Genomic DNA, 17,011 nt, shown 5'->3' with positions numbered 1-17,011 from the left:
AGCGCCACCAGCACAGGCCTTCAAGCGCTGGTGGGGGCTGCAAAGTCAGAGGTGCTTTAGGGAAGCCGAGCAGCAAGATGCTCCCGTTCTGTTATCGAAGGGGAGTGTCTGACCGCCAGAGGATTTCCGGAGTTCCAAAGTACTAAGCGAGCATCGGAACATGTGAAATCATGCTGATTTTCAAGCGTAAAATTGAGAAATCACAGAGAAATGTTAATAAAGCAGTTTCAGCATTCATGACAGACCACAACCAATTATGGATTGCGAACAACAACCCACATGGCCAATTTCTATAGACATGACGGAGTACACCTAACCGATGAAGGAAATGCAGTGTTCCTTCATAACATGAAAACAGTACTCCTAATGTGCTAAAGTTCTACACTCTGTGTACCCCAAATCAGTCATTGTAAGGACTACTTATTGTATAAAAAATACAATAAATAATCATTTTTTATTATAACTGCGGCTACAGTTCCTTGACTTTTATCATAACCGCAGTTACAAAAAGTCAGTTGACAAGGGATTGACTTTAAGTTTTATACTATTTAAATGATCAATACCGAAGAACACTACTGCTGTACTTATGTAAAGTAACTGGAAAAAAAGAAACCATAGAAAAAAACATAACAGTAAACTAAATAGGTAAACCTTGCACACCCACACAACATAATACCATAAGCGAGAATACACAACCTAAAATACATTGTATGGCACATCTAAAACTGGACTAAAATTGCTCCTTTTTATAAATTCCCTCTTTCTCTAAATCGTACATGCTCAAAAGTCTGAAAACACACATCCAAAATGAAAAAGACTGAAGGTGTCTCAATTACTAGTCCCTGGGGATCTGTCATCCAGGTGGACCAGTGCGGGAGGATCACCTGGATGATGGGTCCTGTGGGAATGTGGAGGTGGAACACCGGCGGGTGAGATGTGGTATCCCCTTCTTATAACACTGTTTTCCCATCCAACTACGTAGGATACTCAGAAACACTGTCTCCCACACCCCTTTTGCCGACATCACTTTCGCACACCACGGAAGACAACGAACTAACCCTAGGGCCGTTTACCTGACATGTCCCAACACATGGGTCAAGCAAAGCCAGGCAATTGACCAGAATCACACACACCTGACGGCCCTTGCCCTTACCCACAGGGTTAAAAGGCGGAGCACGAGAGCACACTACGAGCAAGGCAAACCGCACAACGAGACAGCTATTCCAGGGTGGCAAATCCAGAGGAGGAGAAAGGCGGCGCTAACCGGGGGCGAGAAGGAGGGAAGCAACCTTGCCCTTTCCGATCTAGACCCATGGAAGCCTTTGTGGAAGGAAGCATAAGAGCGTTTGTTACAGCAGATGTCAACTGTACATGAAGCCCTCCTATACAGTTAAACAGGACAGGGAGAGACGCTTGCTACCGTCGTACCAGCTCTCCAGATAAGGAGCCGTATGGGGGCTTTTTACACAGTAAAATAATGTCAATCGGCCACATTTTATTTTTATTTGCATACCATTTACGCAGGCTGGCCACTGTACTTTTTTGAGAATTCCCCTATTCTTTCTTTCTTTCCAGTATATGGCGCTGGAACACATATTTAGCAAATGCTAGCTTTGTGTGAACTGCTGTGCCATATTACTGTAATAGGAGTAGGACGCACACTTTTGGACATGGTGGAAAGGGCATGTGCTTAGCACAGGAATCGCTGCAAGCGGTTGCATTTTTTTAATCCATTCTTCAAAATGCACAGGTTCTGTCTGGTGAGTTTGATTGGAGACGGCGACCGGCCTGAAACGGAAGTACCAACGATGTCATTCATGGCCCTGGATTTATTTGGCTGATCTGAACAGGGTTAATTGCTACCACTCATGTTCGATCCATGGAGAAGGGACATAACATGTTTTTATTTTGGATGTGGTATGTTAATTTTGCCTAGACAAAAGCCCAATCTTTCGGTAACTCTTTAACGGGATCATCCCCCAAGCAGACATAACTCTCTAAAAGGTGTTCTTCATGGACTATCTTCCGTTTAAGGAGAACACTAAGCATGTTTAGAGCTATGGAATAAATGACAGGGCTCTGCAGCGGCTAATGTAGCCTGTGCAATTGTCCATGTCCCTCACATATTAGTGCTGTCTCTAGCAGACTGTGGAAATACAGCTTCTGGGTGGTGGGACCTGTGTGATGCCTACAGCACAGTGTGTCAAATGACTAAAATCGTGTTCAATGCAACCACGTGTCAAATGCAGCCTTTTGCATGTGACTTGCAAAGGAGTTGATTAGCAATACACATTGTGTAGCACACACGTTTGTTTATAGTTTGTGTCCTTGTTTTTTACTATGACTTCATATTTACTTTTGTAAACAGCATTTGGACCATTCTACCAGTAAAAGCAGTATAAGTATCTCCTCTAAAGGGCCCATTGACCTGGAAAAGCATCCGCCACCCATCGGATTACTGCAATGAGATAATCCTGCTAGCCTATGGGGATTAAACTATCAGAAATAACAAAACGCATACAGAGCCCAGAAATGTAAAATGTGTATTGACATAATTGATATCAAAAACATGAATGCTATGTACCATCCTCCCTTAATGTAAGACAATGTGGATTAATTCCAAAGTACTGGGACGAGGAAGAGGTGCAGGTGTAATTTAGGAAGATTACAAGCAACAAAACATTGCATGTAGAACTATAACGCTGTTTATAACTTGCCTTAATACATAGAGTTTACTTCCAGAATGTATGCAGTTTCGTAGCTGTAAATACATTCTTACTGTCAACCAAGCATGCATCACATATAGATAGAATTGTGAAGATTAGCTTGCATCACATCTAGCCAGAACTGATTAGCTTGCATCACATCTAGTCAGAATTGTGAAGATTAGCATGCGTCACATCTAGATAGAACTGTGAAAATTAGCCTTGCGTCACTTTTAGGTAGAATTGAGAATATTAGCTTGCATCACATCTAGATAGAATTGTGGAGATTAGCATGCGTTGCATCTAGATAGTGATACCGCTAACCAACCCTAAAACTCACTCGCCACTCTGCATACACCTCTCAAACTCTGACTAAACACAATCATACCCCGAAGCACAACAAACCGCACGCATTTCACTACTCTGCAACTACAAAACAGACCACACATAGTCCACGCACAACAGCACATGACGGCTACCAAACGAAAAGCACACCTAAGTACAGCGAACGGTATTAACCGAACTGAAGCTCCCAACAGCACATCACAGCTCTCTTGCACTTTCACACTCAAGCCTACTAACCCATCCTACCCTTTTTCCATTCAGATCCGCCAGAGTGCCAGGGGAACATTCCAGTGGTGATAGTGCACAGTATAAATAGCCTTTAACATTAACATTGAGTTGAATATGATTTATCCATCTTCAGGGATAGAAGCAGGGCCTTTAACCAGACCGCTAATTGTGACCCTAGCAAACCCATTCATAGCTTTGTAACACCGTGCAGCACAATTAGTCACACAATCCTGTGCATTTACAGCTGACTTTAACAGTGCAGTAAATCTCTTCAAAGGTCGGGCAATTACAAAGAGTCTGACCTAGCAGCCTCACAAGTGGAATCTGCAAATTGTCCAGGTGATGCAGGCGCTTGAACATCAATAACAGGTGGATTCAGCCACTGTGCGACTGTTTCTCCCTGAGCCCCTCCTTCCTATAGGAAGAGCCAATCGTCCAGTAAATGTGTGTGAGCAGTTAACTGTTAACCACAGGCACATCACAGTGCAGCAATAATGCAATTCTATATGGAGCATATAGAATTGCATTATTGCTGCACTGGCCCTCCCCCAGTCTCATAACACTGGATTTGATAGACAGTCTCACCAGCCAGTCACTGCAGCAGAGATTCTAGTATAGCGGACTGTGGCAGAGCCAACATTACATTTTCTCCCCTGTTGCTCCCAGCCACTGACGTTGCTTGGGCCATGCAGAGAACCGCCCCACTCTCTGCAATGTCCTGTTATGCTATGATATTGAATCTCTCATTGCACTCCATCTGACATTTTCACACTTTCTAGGACCTTCAGGATCTGCAAGAAGTGGGTGTTTCAGACTTAAATTGAGAGAAATAACTAATTGTAACATTGAAGCTGCACTGGAATAGTCTCATTAAAAGGAGTAATGTAGTTAGATGCCCCTACACAAGTAAGTTTGCCACTCCTCCACCGTCTCTGAAGTTGGTGCCCCTCCCAACATTTGAAGGGTTAGCCCCCGCCTAAATTTTAGATTAGGTGCACCCCTGGATGTGCGCACTTGCATTTTGTTAGGCAGAGAGGCGAGGGAAGCCTTTCCCCGAAACTGGCAGTGTTAAAGTTTTACTGCATTTGTTCAGAAAAATGTACTTGGAACAAACGCAGTAAAACTTTAAAGCTGTTACTTTCAAGTAAGACTTCCATCACCTCTCTGCATATTGCGCTTTAAAATATACTATTCGTATGTGTTGGATATGTTTTACTCTCTTGCAGAGGAGAACTCATTTTTGCTCTCTTGATATTGCATTTACTCTCTAATTTGAAAAAGCATACGTAAAATACTCCCACCTCAAAATCTTATCTGGAGCACTGCGTGGTACCATCCTTGACTCCAGAGATAAGAAAAGCCAAGCAGTTCATCACAGCTGATAAGTCGAGGGGAGAACCGATAAGAAACCGAACTGTGTTGAACAAAAGCAGCAAATTGACAAATTAAGGGAAGTTCAAACATTTTTCGGGAAGACCAGCTGCAGAGGGTACCGGCACCACGTGGGTGCTCACTCGAGAGACTCTGGATGATTCCCCTTGTTTTCGTTGAAACTACCAATACCAGAAGGCCTTAGGAGAACCGCCAAGAAACTGTCAAAGTGGTCATAAAGGGGTCTAGCAAAACCCCCTGTACAGTCAAAAGTCTTTGACATGCACGTCATTGGAAAACTAAGGGAGACGAATCCTGCATAGTAAGAAAGGAGAAGGAACTGTATGGTTGGCAAGAGTGAACCCGACAGAGGGATGTCCACAGCAGATTGTTTAAAAAGACATTAAGACTTGTGAATGCGAAAGGTGAAAATATTTTGGATTATAAGCCGTAGTGAACCTGACGGAGGGAGGCAAACGGTCAAGAAGGGTTTGAGCCCGGAAGAGGGGACCCTACATTTGAGAGGGGTTTGAGCCCGGAAGAGGGGGACCCATAGGTGAAGAATCATCATCCTAAAGTGCAATCAGAAAGGAATGTTTTTTTGTTATTTTGAACATCCAAGGCCCTTGGAAGCAAGAGATTTAACCACAGAAGATCTGGATATCGTTTGGAACATTTGTGGTTCTGAGCCCTGAAGAGGGGGACCCAGGTGTGAAAAGTAATCACCCAACGTCCATACGGAAAGGAACTTTGTTATTTTGAACACATCAGGTCCTTGGCGGTAATAGACTTTTTTTTTTTTAGAAAAGAGACTTATCCACCGAAGGTCCTGATACCGAAGAATGGAATTGGAGTCTTGTGCTGGGAAAGCTCAAGCGTGTGCTGTGCTCAGGCGTCTCACCTTGTCCCATGCTCAAAACGTGGGAAAGTGAGACCCCAGGCTACTGCTTCTTGACATATCATTTGTGAACACTTCTTTATTTCTCGTGAACCCTATCCCGCACTCTTTTAGTATTTAGTTGTAAGGATTGGTAAAAGGTTTTTCTTAGTATAGGCCCTTTTTATTTGACAAGATGCCACTAGGACTGCCTTATTATTGGATGGTCGTAGCTTGCTCCCATTTTAGATTTAGGTTTAAGTGTTGTTCCAACCGACCTATACAGTTTAATAAACACCATTGAACTGTGATCACTTAAGTTTGTCTTTACTGTTGCCACCATGAGTTACTTACACTGCCAGGTCACTGACCATGGGCAGAAATTTTTCACCCCCGACATCACTATGCCTAAACAAAGTACTTCCAAACAAAAATAATATAAAAAATATAGCCGCGGATACCGAACTACACATACCCTTGGCTATCTGTAGTCCTTTGTAGCCTCAGATATAGCTGCAAATATCGGTAAAACTGCCAAAAAATGACTTAGTGCCCCCACACCTCACCAAGTGCACCCGCATCTGTGCCAGCTCCCCCACTCCCCAGATGGCTTCCTCCCCTGACCTCTCCCTTTCCCCCACCACACATGCTGCCTCTGTGACGCAGTTTGCTATGAGATGTCAGCTATTCGGGAATATAGCAGAGGCTACTGAAAGCTTTGTGTTGCAAACTTGGTCCCTGTACCCCCTCCAACTCACAAATTTCACTCAGTGCCCTCTAGCCATCCCCCCACCTCTACCCTGACAGCATTTGTATGTTTTTTTACCTGCAAATAGCTTTTAACTGTGTTTCATTTTCCCATAACCTCGGCTATAGACGCAAATCTCTCTCGCATCGAGAGAAAAACAAGATGGCAGTCAGTTCATTTCTGAAAACCATGACCCTGCAATGCACAATGGGAGATATAACTGCACTTTTTGAAAACATTTATTTTTGGGACGCTTAACTTTTTAACTTTTTTTTAACAAATCTTTATGAAACTTTGCAGTCTGTGGCGGGGAGGGCGCAGACTTTTAATCACTTTAGAAGTTTCGACCAAATCCGTAACTCAAATCTGTGTCTCCAACTAACCTTAACTATAGGGCGACCACCGCCGCCCTGTTATATATATTCGGTGAAAAAACGTTGTTCAAGGGACGTTATGGTTACAAGTAAAACCGAAAAACCTCAGAAATTCGCCATTTATGGTAAGCTAAGCAACCAAAAATCGCGCCACCACCGTGCACTGCTAAGACTAACACCCAGGACATGAAAGATGACATCACAAATGTGATTGATGACATCCCTGAGGGTACACCTCAGTCACCAAAAGTTCTTTGTACCTACATTATGACACTTGTCAAAAAATAAAACGCGGGCACATTTGCAAAACCATGCTTTTAGGTCCTTGCCATTGCTCCTTACATGAGTTTGCTGGAAATCCGCCCATGTTCTATATTTTCAAACGTGTCAAAATGTATGTACATACAATAGTCATATAACGTAGCCCCCACTTGACAAAACCCATTCAGACTTTACACAAACATTCAAGCTTGGGTCTATAATCTTTTGGAAACCTTTGTCCACATTCGTCAAACGGCAACAAAGTTATAAGCCATTTAAAAATGTTGAGACCCCCTCTAATTTAGCCCCTCTTGACAAAATCCCACCAAACTTTACAAACACATTTATATCTAGATCTGTAATCTTTCTGGAAACTTTTGTGTAGATTCGTCAAATGGCACCATATTTATAAGCCTTTACATTATTTTGGGACCCCCCCTCTAATTTTGCCCCCTCTTGACAGAATCCCACCAGACTGTGCAAAGCCATGCAGTTCATTGAATGGTGCTTATAGGCCATCCAAAAACTACTTTTCACCAACGATGTAATGCAGAAATAGGCATAGATGCCCCAAACATCTGAAGTGTTCGCGAACATCACAGGACTGTTTGCAGACTTTGGGGTAAAACACAAGTTTTTTTTTTGGCTTCTTACTGCCATATCTCATCCTCATCACTCCTCACCTCCCCAGAGATTGTTTGATAAGTTTGACAAGTGCAATGTTGTGTTTTTTAATATGTTTTTACTGCAATGTCAGTGGACACTGGTCACTGTCCGCGAATCCAACTTGGCGGGCTTTTCCAAAAATCTCACGCGCTTCATGCTTTTCACCATCCAATCAGTGGCCGCGTCCGATATCCGCAGACATCACATCGCTCTTAGGCCAATCGGATGGCCGTCCGTGGACCGAACAGGGAAGTGGGTCCGCGGACCGAACCCAGATATCACTAATTTCTTTGGACCTGCTTTTAGCCCGTTTTAATGAAAACTACTGGACGGATATACACCAAATGTACAAAAGCACGCTTTCGGGACAATGCCGCCGCTTCTGCCGCAAATCTGGTGAAAATCCGTTCAGCGGTTTTAGGCTGTAGGCGCAAGCAAAATATTTTTTCCATTGCGTCTATGGAAGAAATTAAATGTGGGACCCCCCTGTAACTTTGCCTTGCCCTTGAAAAAACCTCACCAGACTTACCAAAAAAATTCAGAAAGGGCGATGTACTTTTTTGCAAAATTTTGTAAGGATTCGTCGAGGGGAAGCGAAGTTATAAGCCACCCAAAAAGTGTTCTTCCTATGAGTTGAGCAACTTAACCATAATTACATGGCCGCTACCGGATATGTGCTTTTATAACTCCTTATCGATTCTACTTCTGGTGTAATTGTGCTTTGCATGACTTCTTTCTTAGCAATTGGAGCTCTGTTAGTGTGATTTATCCTACAGAGGGCAGTGTTGCACCTTGATCATTTGGTCTGAATGAGCATATTCCTCACTGCTTCATTTTCGGTTCTTCCTAGTTTGTGACCTTCATCATGGCATGTTTTGGTGTACTGCTTAGGAACATAAATTGTTATATCTGTTTTGAACAAGGGCTTGGGAACTCGGCTAAACTGATGTGTTTTGACCAATCAGTATGCAGTGACTTATCCTTTAGTCCTGGGGTTTGATATCTTTCTTTGTTGCTCTTTCATGACTTCACTACTGCAACTAAGGCCTCAGAAGATATTTGCTTCCCTTGCCTTAACCAATCACTACACAGCATTCAGTTTTGTGCTCCCGGAAGTTGCAACTTGGGATGTGTGCATCTCTCTGCAAGGGCGTGGCTGATGTCCCTTGAGTCTGCTCAAAGTCCAGGTAAAAATAATTTGACACCTGAACAAAGGGGTAATCAACAAAGGTCGTCACTTCCTGGACATGTTAAGATTGAGGAGAGGGGATGTCGGAGGTCTTCAACCTAAATTAAAAAAACTAGGTGATGGCAGTGAAGGGGCGAATTACGCCCATCTTTTTCATGAGTTCAGAACATTGGTTAACCCCCGCAAAAACAGGGGAAGAGATCATCTGCACACCTATGATGTCAAGTGGCTAGAGAGAAGAACCCTGAGAAAAGATATTGGAGCCTTGAAACAAAGGGAAGGGGAGGTAATCGGTAGACTAATAGCTAGGAGAAAACAAAAATATAGGAATTGGGCAGCAGTCTATAAAGCCAAGTTACAGTAGTCAAATTCAGAGGCTATCCTTAACACAATAGTGAGAAGAGACTCGCAAGTAACTTGGGAATTGCTTAACAAGATGGGAAACAGCAACAGGTTGCCGGTGGTCAACATGGTGTCTGAGGACAAATGGGTAGGCCACTACGGGAAAAAGGAAGGAACTCCCTCGGCCAGGTATAAACAGAAGGGGGCTGAAGGGGTGGCCCCTCCATTTTGTTGAGGATGACTTGTTCACACTCCTCAGGAAGTCTAGTAGGTCTTGCCAGCATGATGCTAAAAGAAGCCCTGGAAGAATTGGTGGCCCTCATGTATCCCCTATTCAACAATCTTGAGGTCTACTATGCAGACTCATGGAAATCGTCAGTGATTGTCCCGATCCACAAGGGAGGGGATAGGGCTGATCCTGAAAACTATCGCCCCCTTGCACTTCTGGATGTGATGGGAAAGATCTTTGGGGGGATCTTGCCATCATATGTACAGAAATGGATAGCATCAACAGGTAGAGCCGATCCTAGGCAGACAGGCTTTGTCAAGGGGGTGGGGACCGACTTAAACTTGTTTCTCCTGAACATCCTAAAGGGCACAACTTTGGGAAGAGGGACTTGAATATATATGGCCTTCATCGATGTCAAAAAGGTGCTTGACGGCATCGACAGGGAACGGCTCTGGAGAAAAATGGAGAAGTGGAGTTGCCCTGCGAGTCTGATGTTTGCGATTAGATAATTATACCAAGATCCTAACGTTAAAATCAGGCTCAATGCTATCCTATCGAGCCCCATTCCCATGGATAGAGGTTTGAAGCAAGGATGCCCACTTGCCCCAAACCTTTTCATACTGTTTCTCTCAGATCCACCCATTGCATTGGACAGGGTGAACGCCTTTCCCCCCCAAATTAGGCACACGCAAGATCGGTAGATTACTTTTTGCTGATGATCTGGTCCCGTTAGACAAGACCCTTTTTGGACTGCAGCGATCGTTGAGTGCGCTGCAGAAATACATGAGGGAGAAAGGTTTAGAAATCAACCCAGTAAAAACGAAAATATGGACATTTGGGAGTAACCAGGGGGGCACATCGGGTTACAAATGGTTCCTAGAAGGTACACCGTTAGTAGAAGTCCAGTCAGTGACCTACTTGGGTGCATTAGTCAACAATAAGATAGATGATGGTCCTAGGTGATTGTCCTTAAATAAGAAAGCCGCCATGATGACTTCTCGAGCAATACTGCTTCATAGGAAATTTGATACATTTTCCTTACATCCATTGGTTACCTTCTATGAGGCAAAGGTTTCTCCGTCCTTGATTTTTGGAGCAGAAGGCTTCCTTTTTACATCATAGAAGGGTTTGGACGTCGCTGGACGGGAACATCTGGAGAAAGCTCCTAAAGCTGCCAAATCTAGTACCAACTTCGGTAATGAGGTACAAACTTGGTCTTATCTCGTTAAATGCGAAAACTTTATAGAAGGCACTTTTGCTATTTCGGAAGTGCTTACTGGTGCTGTCAGCCCTGCCTTTTGAAATACTTGTCCAGCTAGCGGGTGAATGTAACCTGGAATATTGGTCAAATGGAAGGACAGATGTCGGCTCTATTGGAATCAATGGGAGCAGGTACTGAACTTTTATTGGTCAAACCAAGTAAAGTCAAAATGAAAATCTGGGCTCAAGACTGGGTAAGCACTCTTGAGGACAGAAGCTCCCATAGGTGGCAACAGGGAATGTGTAACGAATCAAAGGCTTTTGGTAAAAGGCCCCGCTACCTAAGGCTTTTTCCGTCCCTGTGGTATAGAGCACAGTTTGAGATTGAGATTCAATTTGCTCCCCACCAACGAAGTCCTGAAGAAATATGGCAAATGTAATACTGATATGTGCAGATTTTGCAATCCTGTTTACCAGGTAGAAACACTCTGGCACATCCTAGCGGGGTGTAAGGGTTTGACCGAATGTAGAACAAAGTTCTTGGGTGAATGTCTGACTTTAAGACACTGTGAAGAGGTGGAACACTTTCGGACACGTCTCTTAGGTGGCGAAGATTTTGGTCAAATGTTCGCTACAATACAGTTTTTGAAAGAAGTCCTTTGAGTGAAAAGCGATGGACTAATTGCAAAATGGTTGTGTGATATGACTTTGTTGTGTTACTATTGCCCTGTTGAGATTGTTTTGATGAGTTTTAAAGGAATTGATAATAGTTTGTAAAAAAAAAACTATGCATTCAATAAAAAAAGAAATTGGACATTTAAAAAAAAAAAAATGATTGTGCTGCAGGCATAGTTTGTGATATTTGCAAACGTTGTTGTACGGATCATTACTAATTGCAGATTATTTGCTAATCATTCTATTTCCTGTTTTGCAGTTGACATGTTTTCGAATCCTCTGGCCCCCGATGGGCATGAGGTGGAGGATCTGCATTCCTTCCAGTGAGTATTGAAACGTGTATATCTTTTGTTATGGTAGGGCCATGTTTTTTATTTGGATAGAGAGAAGAGGACAGTTAAGTAATAACACCTGCACAGATGCCCATTCCCAGTTGACAATGTCCAATACCACCCGACATGTATGTAGGGATGTTATTGTTCAGCATCAGCGACTGTAACTTGAGAAACGTTGCGCCAACTGTTTCTGAAGTTAAAAAAAAAACTGAAAAAGGGCGGCCTCTGAGTAAATGAAGAGGTGAACTACTCGTACCCTCTGTTTTTATTGCTCTTCCTTTAGTAGTGTGAAGTGAGGCGTGGAGCGGGAAGGGAGATGGGTTGTGTGAGGCAATAATCAAATGCATCATGAGGGCCTGTGACAAGAGCAGGATGAGCACAGCAGTGGGAGCCAAGCAGAAAAGAAAATGACAGTGGCTTGCCACATGCAGGCAGTGTGGCAAGCCGTTACAGAGAGCTCAGATTTCAAGCTCATGCCATGAAGTAAGGCCTGCATGCTGAGCCTTCCCATTTGATCCCTTGCACCTCTCTAGTGGTACTGAAAGATATCCCATAAGCAATCCCTCTACAATTATTTGGTACTGAAGTTCTTTCTCACACCCTGAAGATATGTGGAATGGTGTCACAGCTGGTAAGGCAGCTTGTATTTAGGCCAGATTGTAGGAATCTAGAAGTAATCTGATCCGTGACATCTGGCGCATGAAACAATTTACCACATTTCACTGTAGTGTTTTTATTTTATTTCTTCGAATCCACCCACACCTACCCTTCTCCCCAAACCATAGTCTATCATTCCCTTGTCCTCTTAACCATTCACCCACCAAACCTACCTTGGAGAAATGTGGTATGTTGTCCCTGTGATCAATGTGTTCTACCTGATGGCGGATGCCCAGTAAACCGCCTTTCATTTCATGGAGTTTAGTTATATTAAGAATATAGTTTAAGCAGCAAGGGAGTATTCAAACGGTTCAGTGCATTTTATGTTGGTCAATGAGAATTGCTCCTATTGTTTTTAATTAGCAAAAGTTTAACCTTTTGTCTTTCACTAGGTCTAAGCTGACAAATGAAGACTTCAGGAAGCTTCTTATGACCCCAAGATCCACTCCATCGTCAGCCCCACCAACCAAGTCATCTCAGCAACATGAGTAAGTGTGGAAGGGATAAAATGCATTAAAACTGCTTTAGGCCGACTAAAGCTTAACGATTGACTCCTTGTATCACAAGTCTCACCTGTTTTTGTTGAGTACTTGCCACCTTCTGGGATTTCTTCTTTTTTACGGTCCGGGATTTGTATAGACCCGAACGCTGATCTTCGGCGTCCAGCGTGAGGATAGCGGTTCTTCGGCGTCCAGCATGAGGATAGCGGTTCTTCGGCGTCCAGCATGAGGATAGCGGTTCAGTTTCCAGGAGCGTTAAGAAAGTCCAGGGTAACACCAGGAAGCAAACAAGTTGCGCTCGGAGGCACGGAGGACCGTGACTTGAGCGCAGAAGGTTTTCCAGGAGATTGGAGATGGTAGGAATAGGACCGGGAATCAAGGAGCTGGGAACAAGGAATCAAGCGAGAGCCCCGATCGAACTCTGGCAAAGCACGTCCGACTACAGGTAGCGGTAGCGTTCAGACGCGCAGAGCCGCGGGGGCGTGTCTCTCTTGTAGGATGAGCAGCGTGGAACGCATAGACTGATCCGGAGCGTTCCGTTCCGAGCGGCCATATTGGAAGGAATACTGCATGCAATCCTCTGCGAGTCAGGGACCAGGAGGACCAGAAAGGACGTAGACGACGGTTCATGACACCTTGTCTGCACTGTTGAAATCGTCAGTTTCAGAAAAGCTTCGGAGGTGTAAGATCAAACGCAGCGGTGATGGTTGCAGTATATAAATGCCTTTTAACATAAGATAGGCAGAGCAACAAAACCTTTAGAAGGTCACAGATGGCTCAGGATGACTCCCAGTCTGAGGTGTTTCAACGGTTTTATTAAACCTTTTGTGGGACATAGACCCCCCAAACTCCCCTCTCCCTCCCTTTGTTTTCTGCCCAGTCTTCCTTATCCTGAGTAGTCTTACCAATTGTTTCTCACTTGGTATGCTAAAATGCTAGGTGAGCTGCGATCAAGCCCTAAAGACACTAGGGCGTATCTCTCTAAACTCCTGCAAGGACTTCCTACCTCTCCCTATTCTATCATGTGCAGTACCCTTTGGGAGACTACAGCAACCTTATCCTCCTGGCAATAGGTAACACAACCTTTGGTATAAGTCTGTACTACACAGGTTGGTAGTGTGGCTGAGCAGCCAGGCTTATCTCAAGAGGGGTCAATGTGAGCAGTAGGGTTTTTACACGGAGATTCACTGTGACTAGTATCCAAATAAACTCTTACACTCCAGGTTTCTTGATTAAACAATAATTAATTAATTTAACAGTCAGTTGAATAAGCCTTCTTCAGAAGGGAGCAATTATATATGTAACACAAAAATACACTTCAAAATACGCCTCTTAGTTTCTCTAAATCAGCAAGTACCCATTTGGGATGGCACACAGATGTTTCCTACACCCTGAGGTGACATAAATAACTAGGACACTGTGGACATTGATCTCACTGGTACATTTAGAGCAATACGGTGTCAAAGGAAAGGGTTTTCAGAACAAAGCAGAGATCAGACAAATATTGTGAAGCAGGTAATTACTTTTGAACACCCCCCCCCACCCCACCCCAATGCAAAGTAAGTTAACCCTTTCCAGGAGGAAAGGTAAAGCATACAGTCGAGGGAAGACGAGTTCTTCAGGGGACCAGGCTAGCCAATGTTAATTGAGCAAAAGTCTAGGTGAGCTGAAGCACTTCTTGCAGGTAAGTAAAAAGTTGTTCACAATGTTTAATAGGTCTTTGTAGAACAAAATAGAATCACTGTAATGCCACAAACTGGGAGGCTTGTGAGGAGCAAAGCTGCAAGCTACTCTGCAAAGACAACCAAGACAAGTCTCAACTGAGAACAAGTAAGGCTACACAACAAAAGGTAAGTCCCCTTAGTTTCACAGTACCTTTGGTTAGAAGAAATGGTTCCAGCTGGCTTCTGTTTCTGTGTAGCTTTGCAGATCCTGTTGTTCCTGGGCCTCAGTCGTGGGGACAAGAGGGAGGACATCTGGGGACTCCTGCACTACAAATTTAAGGTTCGCGGCAGCAATGGGCAAACTTCGATTCAGCAGCACTTCGCGGTTTCAGCTCCTCGCGTCTATAGCAAATAGCACCACTGCGGTCTCTCGGATACCACTCTGGACTTTCCTTGAGTCTGGGGTCCAGCACTCTGCTGAGGTGGCTCAGGCTTGGTCAGTCCTGCTTCAAGGGAGTCCGGAGGATCTTCCTGGAGCTCAGGTCCGACTTAAAAGCGATGCACTCAGTCTTGTGTTCCTCTCCCTAGCACTTTGGCTCCTGCAGCAGCAATGGAAGTTCAGCCAGCCCCGAGAGGATGTCCCGACGAGTTCACTTTGGGGTTGATTGGTCCCACCAACCCAAGGGGAGAAGTCGTCTGTTGCAGGGCTTCTCTAGTCGTGGTGAATTTGGTGCTTCAGCACAGCAACAAGGCTACACTGGGAAAACCAACAGTCCAGGAGTTGCAGCATGCGTCTCTTCCAAGTTCTTCTTCGGATTCCTGTGTCCAGTGGTCGACTCTGCCTTCCAAATAAAAAGCCTTGCCTTTTATGCAGCTTTCTCCCATTCATTTCAGCCTAGCTGTCAATCACATAGCAGGGTGGCTGTCCTCCAAGGACAGCCAGCCGGCCAATCACCTTGGGGTGCATTCCTGTAACCAAGGGGAATTACGCACAGGGAGTCTTGGGCACCTCCATCACTTCCTGCCACTGCCAGACACAGTGGAGCCAGAGGTGGGCTTCACCAGTGAATCCCACCAAAAACCAAACAAACAAAGGGACCAAACCTGGTTTGGCCCGCAGAGTAAATCTCAAGAAGGATCTTTCAAACAAGAAATGCCAAAACAAGACCGTCGGCCATTTTGACAAAATGGGCACCCATGGGTGTCTTGCTGCAACTGCAATTGCAGCCTGCAGTAAAAACACACTATGGTAGTAAAAAGTAAACCACTGCCACCAGCCATTAATTGTAGAAAGGGTAACATAAAAATGTTACATGAGAAACTAGACGAAGGGGATACTAAGTAACCCCTCCAGCACCCTATTGTAAGATAGTGTGTGCTGGGTCTAGAAAGTTACAAAATGTAAGTAAAGTCAATTTCACTTCACTGCTCTTGGAAACAGTAGTTTCACCAAGAGAAGGTATTTAAATCTTTGGGAAATCTGAGAGACTTCCCCGTGCCACTGCACCGACAGTGCTGTGTGTCACAATGTAAAGATGATGCCTATGGAGTTTGTCAGGCTCCAAAGTCAAAAGAAACAGTCCAAATCGCAGTAAAAAAAATGAAAGTGGGAAAGAAAGGTCTCGCTCTCTCCAGGTTAGAAATGAAAGGTGCTAAAGTCCAGCAAAAGTGCTGGGGGTCTCTAAGGTAGAAGGGAATTGGCACATTTCTGAGAATTCTCCCCAACACTATCCAAGGATTAGTGTTCTACTGGGGATTGGGAGAATGCCTTGCCCTTCTTCTGTAAATTGAGGGTGGTTTAACCACAGCCATGCTCATCTCTTCCCTTACTACCTCACCACCATCTTACTCTTCCCACCATTTGTCCCTGCGATGGTTCACAACTCTTAGTTCTCGCCTCCACCCTTTGATGTTACTTCTGCGCCCACTCCACTACTTCTTAGTTCTCGCCTCCACCCTTTGATGTTACTTCTGCGCCCACTCCACTACTTCTCTACTATTACTCTCCTATTCCCACCACTACGCTCCTCCTCACACCAACTGCTGAAACCATCCCCCTTTCACCCTTTTTCATTCAATTAACAATAATTTCTTACACTAACCTCTCTACTTACACCTAAACATGCACACTTGCACTGCAGAACCACTGGCACTCTTAAGCCAATGCCTCACCTGGGCCACATCTCCACAAGCTGCTGCTCACTTGGTCGTCCTTCACTTTTGACCTCACACAAAAAGAGCACACTTCCTCTTTCCTGCCCCTTGCTTTTATCCTCCTCCCCCTGTGAGGATTGGCCACCTTTCCCTGGCCAATGTGGCCATTACTTCCCCAGCCGTCACATGCATGTGCAAGGGAAAGTCAGAATAAGGGGATATGCCCCACTCACTTTCTCCATGCATGCTCACGCATACCAAAGATGGCGCATAGGCAGTCCAGTGTTCCAGTTCTCATGGGGGTATCCCAGTACGTTTTAGATAAGGATGGGTCTTGTTCTCCGTTTGGCCCCTGGTGGTCTTGAGGCCCGGTATTTGTTGTGTGAACTCGCCAGAAGACTCTGCCAGCCCATTGACATGGGTCTCTGTGCTGTGCATGGCTGCAGCAAGTCATGGCTGCAGCAAGTCTCTATATCTCTCGCTCTCTGGGC

The 17,011-nt window shown here is 44.5% G+C and overlaps 1 protein-coding gene across 1 annotated transcript in view; it reads left to right on the top strand.

Annotated features, from left to right (window-relative positions):
- Positions 1–17,011, top strand: part of IK (IK cytokine) — a 433,474-nt gene that overhangs the window by 6,413 nt on the left and 410,050 nt on the right. The window contains exons 2-3 of the mRNA XM_069654229.1: positions 11,470–11,533; positions 12,595–12,690. Of these exons, the coding sequence (XP_069510330.1) occupies positions 11,470–11,533; positions 12,595–12,690 (160 nt within the window). The remainder of the gene's footprint in view (positions 1–11,469; positions 11,534–12,594; positions 12,691–17,011) is intronic.

The sequence above is a fragment of the Ambystoma mexicanum genome, chromosome 3q, assembly GCF_040938575.1.
Source record: "Ambystoma mexicanum isolate Mex_15411 chromosome 3q, UKY_AmexF1_1, whole genome shotgun sequence".
In the NCBI taxonomy this organism is placed as follows: domain Eukaryota; kingdom Metazoa; phylum Chordata; class Amphibia; order Caudata; family Ambystomatidae; genus Ambystoma; species Ambystoma mexicanum.
This window is presented reverse-complemented; position numbering and strand designations above follow the sequence as displayed.